The sequence below is a fragment of the Xiphophorus couchianus genome, chromosome 20, assembly GCF_001444195.1.
Source record: "Xiphophorus couchianus chromosome 20, X_couchianus-1.0, whole genome shotgun sequence".
NCBI classification, from domain to species: domain Eukaryota; kingdom Metazoa; phylum Chordata; class Actinopteri; order Cyprinodontiformes; family Poeciliidae; genus Xiphophorus; species Xiphophorus couchianus.
Window position 1 is genome coordinate 15,912,125 of NC_040247.1, and position 12,843 is coordinate 15,924,967.

Genomic DNA, 12,843 nt, shown 5'->3' on the forward strand with positions numbered 1-12,843 from the left:
CTACTTCAGCAGGTTAGTTCTTAGCACTTGGAGTGTAGTATAATGTGGGTTAGTTTAAATTTATAAGGCCTCTAGAATTGAATGATTTTATGATGGGGAAAAACAGACATTTGTCAAGTGGAAGAAAACAAATGCATGTGTTTTTTATTGCAGTGCACATTTTTTACATCCTGTTTGTGGAACCACATCTTTTGGACAAGAGCTGTATCAGCTTTCAGCTTTACTCATCTAGAGTCTGAAAGGTGTTCACATTATTTCATTCAAAAAGGCTCAAGTATTATACAATTGGATCAAAAGTATGTGTGAACAGTAATTTTCAAAGTTTTTCCATTAAATCTAAACTGGATTTAGGCCATTAGAACATAGCTTGATCCAAACCATCCTTTGTCAGGTTTTTTTTTTCCTTGAATTGCCCTTAATTTGGCTCTGTACAGTTTCTCTGCCAAAAAAGTGATCCCACAGCCTAATACTGCCACTGCCATTTCTCACCTTTGGCATAGAATGCCTTGAGAAGGATTTCATACCCTTTGAACTTCACATTTTGTCACACTACAAACAACTGTGAATGCATTTAACATGGATTGAAAGCAATATACCAACACAAAGCAGTACAAAATCATAAAGTGAAGAGAAAATGATGCAGAATTTTCAATTTCTTTTAATAACTAAATACATGGTAGCTTTCATGGAAAACATAACTTTGAAGAAATTACACCCGGGGCAGAATAAGAAGGGACTTAATGCAAATTTACATAACACACTTAAAATTTCTTTGTGGGGAAAATAAAATATTTTTTATTTCCCTCGACAATTATGTGCGTTTTTTTGTTGGTTTATAATATAAAGCACTAATAAAACAAACACTTTTGGTTGTAACAAAAGGAAAATAGATGATTAAACTTCAAAGGACATAAATACCTTGGCTTGGCTGCTTGTCCACAATGTACGAATAAACTTTAAAAGTGGCAGAAAATATTCAGTACTAAAAACTGGAAAGGCAGTAACTAAAATAAACACAAAACTCCTCAGAGCTGTGAAAGTCAGGTTTATTTCTTCACCAGCTATAACTGGAGGTAGTAACAGAAGCCAACAAACAAACTTTGCTAGTACATTTTTGTTTTAAACAAGAGCTCATTCATCATTACTTTGTAACCAGGCAGCTATATCTGAACTCCCTCATTTACCAAAAGAACAATGAATCCTGTTATCTGAACAGACACAAATAAATACAATTGCAGTCATAATAAAACATGTAAAAATTAATACTTTTAAAAAGCACAAACTCTTTTTTTTATTCAGCCAGGATTGGAAATTGCACTTGTACAAACAAAACACACAATGGCACTGCACTTGATACTGTATGACCAAAATGCAAATACAAAAAGATGTATTAAAAAAGTACTAAAAAAACCTCTTCATGAATAAAATCTGAATGAATACTAGTATGTTTTATTAACTTATAAATCTTTAAATAAATTTGCATGAAAATATTGTTCCTCAGTCATTATGAGTTTACTCATGGACTGGCAAAAATTGGCACCGCTGAAGTTTTGCCACAATTTTGCCAAGCTGATTACAAAACCAAATCTACTCTCCACTCCATCACCCTACATTAGGGTTATAACAATATGTAACATTATTTCCTGAAAACATATACCCGGTCAGCACATTGGTTGCTCCGTTACTGGCTTTGATTTAAAACAAACCAGATCAAGGCGAAAGAAAGCAGAGCTTGTGAAACTCCTTCGTCTCTCTCGTTCGAATTTGACCCAATAGGACAAATAGTTTTGTTTTCAAAGACTAACAATCTCCTACTGTACTGCTAAAAATAAATTAGGTTACAATATATTCAGAGAGCTCAATGTTTGACCAGGGAGCAGGTGGGAAAGCATACATCTCAGTTAAAAATACTGACTAATTCAAGCATAATTTAAAGAAGGAATCTGTTAGGAGGAATAAGTAATAAAAAGTGCTCAGTTGTGGTAACAGACTAAAGTAATCAGCGAGGAATCCATATCTGTCCTTCCTCTGGTTCAGCAGTCAGTGGCGCATTTACTTGGAAGACTGATGAAATCCAAAGGGACGCTGGCGCATCGAGTCACTTTCCTCCCTCACACTGTGATAAAAACTACATTAAGTGTTATGGCACTCTTCTATAATGTTCTTGGCAAATACTGGTGGTTGAGTTCGCGTCTTTGCACAGATATAACCTGGAGTGTGTCAACAGTCACACTGACGGACTTTTTTTTTTTTAAGGTCACTTGTCTTGACGGGTTTACTGCAATGGAAAAGAGAAAATGATCAGCGTTCAAGCTTCTGCTGACATGAAGTTTAAGAATAAAATGGACGCTCTAGATATCTGATGCAAACAAATAGGAACGTGAGGAAATAACTGATTTCATTACAAAACAAGATTTACAAGAAGATTTAGGAAATGCATCACTGCATTTTGTAGAACTAATGATTTCTGTGGAATTACAAGGCTTTTACCCAAACATTTAGACAACAGTTTAGTTTAGCCTGACTTAGTCTGAACATTTAAACTGAAGTGGATCAGAACCTGAGCTAAAATAGCTCGGCTGTTCACAGTGTTACTGAGCTGAATGTATTACTGGAAAGTTGCTCTACTTTAACCTTTTTCTTTTTAGAGCACAAATTTGTTACAGAACATGCTGGGCGAAAAAATAATTTCAATATTTTAGAAATCTATGGTCATGGTATACTTACTGTGAAAGAAAAAACACAGTAATGCTAACCATACTAATCATTTCAGCTGTTGATATAACATCCTAAACACAGTTTGCAATGTAAACTATCTGTAATTCAAAAGCACCTAAAATTGCTAGGTATATTATAGTACATATTTCAGTGATTTTTAGTTTTGTGTTTTACTCTCACTTGATCTCACTGTACGTCTGGCTCTTATTTTCAGCTTTAATTTTGTTTTTAACCCTCTTTAAATACATGAGGTCAACAATGGTTTGACCATCCTTTCCAGTTACATACTACATTTCTAGCAGATTATATTTTAGAGATCATCTGAAATTGACTAAATGTTAGTCAGAAAATTAACAATGTGCTTATTTAAAAGTTGTTTCAAGTATTCTAAACTATATAAATGTACATTTAAAAACAATTGTTGTTCCTTCACCCTGTAAGTAGATGCTGTACGTTCTCCTAATAAAAAGACAAATATTCTAACCCAACAGATGATTTATAATTGCAGAAAAAGATTAGGAACCTGATGTTAGAAGTTTTAGCTACAACAAAGATGGTCAAGCAAAATAAATAACAACTTAAGCTCTAGAAATATAAAAAAACATCTCATTTGCTGTGAGTTCTGCAGTTTACCATCTGACTTACATGGTGGCTGGAGGAAGCTCCCTTGCCCTTTGCTTTACCCTTTCCTCCCGCCGCTGTAGCACTGTTGCGGCGTGCCTGCTCGTGGTCGAACTCCAAATCCTCGAGGCGCTGAGTTAAAGCCAGTTTCTGCTGAATAGCCATCCGTAACAGTGAGTTCAGCGTCTTCTTCTCGTCCTCGGCTGCAGCCAGCTGCCTCTGCATGTCATCCAGCTGGGTCACATACTCATCACATCTGAGAGAGAAGAAGAGGTTTAGAACAACATAGGAGAGGGGAAAAAAGGAAGATGGCATGGATACACATTTCTGCCACTAGGAGGAGCAATGTGGCTGAAGTTGTAATTTTATTCCCAAGACAACTTTTCCAGATGGAAGGATGGATTTCCTGCAAGCTGAGTCAGTATTACATCAGCCTGCTCCCACAATGCTTTGTGTCTTTATAGTTAGAAAGACAAAATAATTATAAAGAAAAAGCACAGAGATTCAGATTTTCTTAAGTCGTTTGAAAAAAGCAACATCAGGAAATACAGAGGTACTAAATAAGAACTACTACAGGTCATCTGCACCTGCTTTTAAAATTAAAATGCTGACAATATACATGCTGTTGGCAAGTCTCATAATTTTCCTTCATGTTTGGGTTGAATAGAGAAAGTTACTGTGCCACTTAACAAATTAGAATATCTAAAAGTTTATTCATTTATAAAAAGAGAACTGTAGACAAAAAAAGTTTGATCATTCTGGTGCCTCTTACACTCCAAATAAAAGGCAACATTTACTTTAATCTAAAAAAGCAAGTCTTTCTTTTTCTCTTCAGCGCAAGTCAGACTTAACATTGTTTTTGGTTCAGGAGTGGATTAAAACAACGAATGCCACAGTTGTAGCTCATGTCCTGCTTTGATTCACAATCATCTCAAAGGTATTGTTATTGCTGTTCCTTGTGCACCTTTTGCCACCCCAGTTTTTTCTTCCACTCAATTTCACATTAATGTAGATGTATAGAGCTCTCAGGACACCATGTTTTTTTTAGCCAAATCTTTTTGTGGCCAACTTTCCTTCCTAGCAAGTCAGAAGTCTATCCCAAAACTGCATAGGCCAGAATATACCTCTCATTTTTCATTCTAATTTGATGAGAAAGTGAATTTGGGGTTTTCATGCACGCAAAACCTACAATTATTAACCTTAGCAGACCTACAGAAAATTGTTGCCAAATACTACTGAGTGTAATAAACCAATGTCACAGTTTTACTTTTGCAATGAATTAGTGACTTATTAGCTAATTTACCTTTCAGTGATATTACTATCTGTCTGAGGTACGCTATGGTCAAAAGTAAAAGTTTGTCCAATTTGTTTTAGTATGTTTATTCTTTCTTCTGCTAAGAAGTTGTAAGGATCTTATACGATTGTCTTCGGTTTGCTCAGAATAAAAGCCAGAACAGAAGTCACATTTTACCTTGTAGCAAACATGGCCCGAAGAGAGGAGAAAGTAGCTGCGTCCTCCTTTAGAGCCTTGAGTTCATTCCGGAGCTTCATCATCGTCTCGGTAACCATGGCCTTCTCACTGTCGTATTTGCTCTTGAGGTTGGCCAGGGCAACTTCTGCCGTCTAAATGGATGTTTTACATTAGTATTAATTTCTTGCGATTCTGAAAAGTGTAACAGACAATACATATGAGACAAATAGCAAATTTTAAATCCTCCTCTGACCTGCTTGTTGGCCTTGAGCACAGCTCTGAGAGTGGCAATTTGTTCCCTTTTGGTGCTGAGAAGCGACTTGAGTTTGAGAATCTCCTCCATGCAGGCCTCTTTGTCTTTGTCTGCCACGGCGCTCAGCTCCAGGTTAGCGAGCCTCTGATGGGACAGCTCTGTGGTCCGGTCCACCGCCTGCTGCAGGTGGCGGATCTGATCCCTGATGATGGCTACCAGGTTGTAGATGTTCATGGGTTCGGGGCGATGCTCTGGAGCTGCAGCAGTCACCACAATGCTGCAGGACTCTGACTTTCCATTGTCGTTCTCACCCATCAGCCCACTGGTGAGAAGAACAGTCTGCTGCTCCTTCCCTTCCTGCCCTCGTCTCATCAAGGCTTTGCCATCTTTGTAGTAATCAAGCATGACCCGATTGGGAGTCTCATTGTTGCACATGCACACGTGGTTGTAGAGATTGGCCAGCTCTTCGCTGAAAGCTATGAGCTCATCCTGGGCGACGTTGAGGCTTCCCAGGGATTCTCCTGCAGCTGCCGTGGCCAAACGGAGCTCCTTCTCCAGGCGGGACACCTCTACTTTATCCGCTTGGTTAATCTTCTCCAAAGAGAACAACTTTGACCTGAGGTCTTGGACGTCACTCTCCAACCGCGCTCGCTCGTCTTCGTACTTGGTTCGACACTCCTCGTACTGAGCCCTCAGCGTCTTCAGCTCCTGCCTCAGTTCTCCGGCTTCAGAAACGGCCACAGTGTACTTGCACTGCAGGATCTCCGGCCCGTTGATGTCCAGCTCGTAATAATCTCCGTCGTCATGGCTGTCCCTGTCTTTCTCTGTGTCGAGGGCAGACTGGCGCTCCTTGCTGGCCTGGAGTTTCCGCATGGCACTTAGATTTTCAGTCAGCCTGTTGACGGTCTCCTTCTGCTCAGACACCGTGCCGTAGGCCTGCTCCAGCTGCTTCTGGTTCTCCTGCAACGAGTTCATCAGGGCCATCTTCTCCCGCTCAACCTGACGCACAAACAAAATAAACCTCTTAAATGACGTCGGTCACTTTTTCTCTTAATAAATACCTAATCAATCCTATATGAAGTTTGTTACTAACCACTGGTTAGAATCCGCTCAGTCTCATAATAAAAACTTAATTCAGTCAAGATCTTTTTCAATAATATATAACTTATGCTAGGGACAATGCCTGTCCTCTGGTTGATAAATAGAAACAAGCGGAGTCTGAGATATTACACTTAATGTTATCTGAATCTGCAATTCAAACATGCATTTGAATTTCTTTACTTATTCAGATGTGCTGTCCTGTGTAATACATTACTGTACAAATCCCATTTGTTTTACTGTTTAAAATTCCACATTAAATTAATTGCTTGTACTGTGACTTAGTTTCTCAATACATTATCTAACTGTTCTGTTGCCCATCATTAAGGCAAAACTACAATCACAGATCAGTGCAGCACTAAATATAATTTGATAAGTTTAGAAGTGGCAATTCAGGAGTGTTGAAAGAATGAGACACTGAAACTCTATATAATTCGATTTCATCTTCATAACGTCTTAAAATTAATGGTAAAGTAAAGTCCTGGCTATATTCACACTATCAAACCACCACGTTGTTAGGAGCAGTAAACAGTTTAGCTGAAAATATTTAATAGGAATCCATGTTTAGCCTGTCAGAATCAAGAATTTGATAAAGAACTAGTCTAAACAACATTAATTTTTGATTAATAAAGCTAAAACACATGGGCTTAGATAGCATACTCCTTTCAGAGAAAATAAAATAATATTCAAAGTGCATCTCAGCATCTAATACCTGAGCAAGCTGCTGCTTCAGCTTCTGTATCTCAGAGATGTTGAGCTCACTCAGCAGATCGTCCACCAAGCTAGGAGCTGGCTTGAAGGCCTCTCCTCTCTTGTTCACCAGCGTTCTGTTGTCCTCGTCGCTGTCGCCCATCTTCACCAGGCCGTTCTCGAAGCCTCTGATCAGATCGTCGTTGTCAGGTTCGTGGATGGTGGAGGGATCCTCGTGGAGTTTGGGGTTATCGATGGAGATATTAAAAGAGCTGCTGTACACGGACCCCCCAATGGTCATGTAGTGGGAGAGCTCTTTGCGTAGCGTGGCCTTCTGCTCACGCTCGGTTTTTATCGTTTCTAAAGCTTCTGTGAGCTGTCGCTCTGCGATTTCTCTCAGACGCATAGCATCCTCCAGCTGACTTTGGACACACTGGGAGTCCTCCTCCAGCCGACGGATCTCATGCTTAAGACCTTCAAACTCCACCTGTACACATTGTCAAATTATACATAAAGCAATAATTTCACTTTGCTGAGTGGGGTTTTCTGTAATTGTGCTGATAGTCAAAAAGAACTTCAGAGCATTCCAAAAACAGCAGCAGCATTAAAGATTTTTAGATGAATACATGTAGAGGAGAAAAAACACACCAAGTAAATAATGTCTCTAAACTTTGTTTTATATGTCAAATTATTTGTGTGTCAACCTTTTTCATAGTGAGAACAAAGACATTATATGTTAATTTCTCCACATTTATCTATGGGGGAAATAAATTCAAAGCAAAAAGTGATTGTGAACAAAATTAGCATCAGAAGAGTTTGCACCCTGCAATCAACACTTTCAAATATCCCTGCTCCAACATCTCACATGGATAGAGAAAACAGAAAAAACATCTTTGAAGATTCCCATCCGTTTTATTCTGTAAAATCCCACCAGGTCGTCCGTTTATGCTCTCCTCTCTTCAGCTCACTCCACAGGTTTTCAATAGGATTTATGTTTAGGGACTGAGATGGCATGGCAGAAATGTGGGTTTGTTGTCAGGCACGGTATTTAGAGATACCAAGAAATGTGCAATATGTGGTTCAGCTAAAACTGTTCTCTCTTAATGCAGAATTTGTTTCCTTCACTGAACAAATTCACTCAAGTTAAAAGGTCTCTACATTTAACCTCTTTGACCAGGTCATGAACAAATTTGTCTAACTCTGCACATATTTTCTTATATCATAAATTTTACCCCGTAACATTTGATGAAACCAGTTTATTTAACAATATAAGACTATAGGCATCTGCTTTATTTCTGTAGTAGCCGATGTGTGTGGGCCTGTCTTAATCGTAACACAGCAAAAGAATCAGATTCACGTACAAGAACTTCATGACTATCGTCCATTTTTGGAACTTTGCTCATCTCACCTGGTTCTGCCGCAGCACAGATACTTGTTTCTGCAGGGAGATGTTCTCCTCCTCCAGCTCAGTGTAGTCCTGGAGAAGTCGAGCTTCTCGAACTTTATACTCTCTGATGTCGTCTCGAAGCTGAGCCCGCTGCAGCTCTGCCACATCTGAATTCTGGACAGGAAAGGTGACAGAACAGGAATAACTTTATTTTTCTGCAGCTGAACACTGGATGTACTTTAGTTATTGCAGGAATTATAAACTCATTCCAGGTCAAATTAGGATCAGCGTGTAACACAGAGCACAGGTCAAGATTTAGAGAGGAAAAGACAGCAGGAGGACACTGTCCACTTAATAGCTCGGGCTACAAAGAGACTTTTGAGGACATTCTCTGTTTTACTAACTATGGACCATTACATCATCTTTCCTGCTGGACAAATTCAGAACTGACCCCTTTCTTGTTGCAAACACTACTATCTCGCTAGGGAAAATTACTACCTTAAATACAAATAAATTAATCTTGACAATTTTGATCCTATTTTGTGAACTCAAAATGCATGCATTTTCTGTCAAACTACTTTTATTTTGATTGCCAGAATATTTTCCAGTAATTATTCCTTAGGGAAGAAATAACTTTTCATTCACAATGTACCTTTTTCTCACAGGAACCAGGAGCTGAAAAAAGGTTCTGGGAAAGAGATTTTCTTCAATGGTGAAGCAGTAAAATTAAAATAGGACGAACTGTAGCAAACCCAAATAGACAGAACTGAGAAGTTATTTAATGACTAATCTAAAACACAACACAACACATGCTAATTGAAAAGTTTTAATGTATTGAGTTGCTCTTTGTTCTCTTACTGAGATGGACAATAAGATGCAGCAGCTGATTGTGATTCCACCTTTACGGGGAATTAAATCAACACAGTTAAAATCAAACTTAAGCCTGTCTCTTTGCTTTCTTAGAGTCTTAAATTGCTGCTTTTACTTCAGTGCGTTTAGAAAATGTTCATATGGACAAAAGGAGATTTAATAAAAACCCATGCTTGAAACACTCCATTTTAAACTGCACTAAAAAAAAAGGCAGAGGTTTACCTCTCTCATTTCGAGAGCAATGGAAGACAGGCGATCATTTTCTGCTTGAGCACTTGAGAGAGATGCTTTGGCCTGTCGGAGATCATTCTGCAATTCCAGGACCTTCTGCTGGTACAGAGCTTCTTTACTGGCAGACTCCATTATCAGCGACTCCTCCCTGCTTTCCCCATCTGCTGCCACCTTCCTGTGGGTAGAATGAGCCTGTCCAAATGCCTAAAGACAGACCAACACAGGAAACATGAAAACAAGCCAATTTCATCGAGGATTAAAAAAAAAGAAAAAGCTGTTTTAAGTTGCAGATTTAGTTGTACATTAAAAAAATATATATATTAGTGAAAAACTAAAGTGTTTACATTCATTGTAAAGCAAAACTACCTTTTCAGTTTTATTGTCTTAAAATTTGAAATCAAACAACATATTTATAAAATCTAACATTTCTTTCGATGCTTTCTGCTTCTTTATTTTTAACGGTACAATTTCCTCAATTATTTTGAAGGACAAACAAAAAAAAACAAACAAACCGCAAGATTTAACTGGACAAATAAATACATTTCTAAAAATGTACTTTATTTAAAAGAATATAATGAGCTGGTAAGTATGTGTTTGAGTTAAATGAAGCCGTTGAAAATGTTTTATCTTTCGAAAATGGCATAAAATCATGATGTACATGTACTCTTCACAAATTGTTTTCTGTTCTTTAAGTAACGTTTCAACCAATTTAGTGCCACATTGTTTAATCCCACATTGTTCCAATTTACTGATTAAAATGCTGTGATTTATAATCAAATACTTTTCTGAGATCAGTGAACACACCCACAAATTTATTTTTATCTATAGAGTTAGTAATGTCCTTCAATTAGTGCATGTGATACTGGTCGTTTACTTCAGAAGCCATATTGATGATTCACAAGTAGTTGATGTTTATCAATAAAATTGTCTAGTCTGCTGTTGAGTAGCTTTCCCAGGATTTTGAAATATTATGAAAGGCAGAAAAGTTGATCAGATCCACCAAGCCACATCTCTGCCACATGTTGCGATTTGAGGAACAAGCAGCGGTCTGCTGTCATGATTGGTGCTGCTGAGGAGATGACTCCAGATCATCAGTCAGAGTCATAAGACACGATGCCAGTGACGACAACAATAAGCCGCTTAATTATTAGAGCGTGATGAGCAATAGAATAACCTAATGTGGAGATACCCAACAAGAGTTTCTGAAGTCGTCACTCATAGAGACTCAGAAGAGAAAAAACTAAGTTCCTCATTTTGACTTGATATTTAGCCTACTTAGTAAGAATGTATCAAACATATTTGGTATCAATAATAATTGCTCTGACCACTGTGACTAAGATCTAGAAACCATTTAAGCTTCTCACTGCAAGTAAAACGCCACACAATGAGCAATTCCCAACGTGGAGAAGCTGAGTACGTTGGATGAGCTGGAGGACAGTAAAACAGAGCCATTACACTGAATAATTCAGAGTGAGCAACATTCAGAAACTAGCAAGTACAACAGCTATAAAAAGCCAAAGTGGAAGTCCTTCAGGGAGCAGTTCCTCTACTGATAACATGGTTAGAAGCTCCAAGAACACTCAGAGGGGAAAACCGAACTTCTCTTTTTAAAACATGGTGTGATTTTTTCCCACAAGTTGAGATTTTAGATGCCATATAAACAAAAACATAAGAGGTGTTAAAGTCTTCTTGCTTTGGGTTTATAACAAACACAAATGACTAATCTATCCAGATAATGGAAACAAAGTAAAATTGATTATTTCCATTTCAGGAACAAAAGTTTTATTTAGATTGCTTCTGGCCAACATTTGCTGTCTTGGTACTGAGACAAATTATATTTTAATGACTTTACCACCTTTATACCTTCTAAAGCTTATGTTGATTTAAACAAATGTCACCAATTATATCACTGCCATAGAGAGGCTCCATGTACATCACTCAAATAATTAGCAAACACTAATTGTTGTCCAGGTAATTCATTGGTATATGCATATTATGTGCAGTGATATTTAGATAATAATGAAAATATTGTGCAGCCTTACCTATCACACCACTTTCCTGTAGGCTATCAATTCAAGGCATGCACTGTTTGTATTTAATTTAATTCATAAACATGACTTATATTTTAAGAACATTTAAACCTGTAAAATAATGATAACAATAATTATTATTATTGTCATTTCAACAATAATAAGTTGTATATGCCATAGGAAATATAAATAATTATTTATGCTACAAAAAATACTGTTGAATTTCTTAAAAAACAAAATGTAGCATTTATATATCATTGTCAGAATTTAACATTCGAGCTTAAATTGAATTTGTATGCAAGTTGAAATTGTCTTTGCTTCTAATAAGTGCTTCTATTTTTAAGCTATCAAAACTTTTAAAACTCAATAATCTGAGTTTTATTCTAATTTCATTGTCAAGGCAGAGCATTTACTAAAGATTAGTTTAGTGAATGTAATCCAGAATTATTTTTATTGATTTTAAGTCACAGGTTTCAGTGTAAATTGAGGGATATATTTTGCACAGAATTTCAGCTTTCAAACACTTCCAGTTGTCCTATATTATATTTTTTTCTAGTTAAAGAAAATGTTGCTATCATGATATTTACTTTAGTATCTGAAGCTGCTGTTTACTGTTATTGTAGTTTAACCTTGAAGTGAGTTGTGCATGCAGGAAAACCACTGAAGTTTGCTGTAGTTATGAGCTGGAAATGTCCATCTAAACAACCCTTTGAGACAAGAAAGGGGAAGTGGATAAAACCTGATTAGGAGATATTATCTCACCAAAGATTTACTTCTGAGTGCTCAAAAGGAAATGTCTGCAGCATGTTTGTGTTTTCAACCACCATCAGACTTTTCTTCAGAACTCACCCAACAACAGAACAACAAACTTTACAAATACAATTGTCTCTCTTAAGTTACTGAGGTTTATTTGACTAGAGGGCTTTAGTTTTCACATACCCAGGGCAAGTGTGGGCAAGTGACCAAGATGTTGCTTCTTTGCCTAGTTTTCTAGCATAAGAAAAACCCTGTTTATTGTACACTTAGTGGATCCTAACCCAGCTGACCTGCTAATAACCATATTTAACACATGCGCAGGACATTTAAACCACTATGTGCGATATTAACCAGGTTAACGTGCCTCCCGGTCAAAAGTCAGGGTTACCACTGACAGCCTGTCAGCATTTTAAACATATCCGTCTGCGTGGCTTAGACCTCAGCTTACCTCCTTCAGCTGATCTAACTCCTGCCGGACCGTCTCGTATTCCGTCTCCATCTCATCGAATCGCTGCTTGAGTTGCTGCTTCTCCTCCAGGACGGCCAGCCCGTACTCCGCCGCCTGGATCTTTTCGTGAGTTGTCTCTCGCAGCTCGCGGGTCAGACGGTCCACCTCGACTCGGAGCCACTGCGGCCCAGCTTCGGTCACCAGCACCGCCTCGGGATAGTCCTGCTCCTCCATAGACATCTTGGCGAATCGCCGATTCAGACCGTGACG

General features: G+C 38.0%; 1 protein-coding gene across 1 annotated transcript; it reads right to left on the reverse strand.

Moving 5' to 3' along the window:
- Positions 1-1,028: 1,028 nt before the first annotated feature.
- LOC114135602 (protein bicaudal D homolog 2-like) lies at positions 1,029-12,843 on the reverse strand. The gene is made up of 8 exons (XM_028003024.1): positions 12,574-12,843; positions 9,331-9,543; positions 8,260-8,412; positions 6,874-7,338; positions 5,064-6,062; positions 4,811-4,962; positions 3,364-3,595; positions 1,029-2,278 (listed from the first exon to the last, which is right to left on the reverse strand). The coding sequence occupies exons 1-8, from the start codon at positions 12,811-12,813 to the stop codon at positions 2,276-2,278; spliced, it is 2,457 nt and encodes an 818-aa protein (XP_027858825.1). The 5' UTR covers positions 12,814-12,843; the 3' UTR covers positions 1,029-2,275.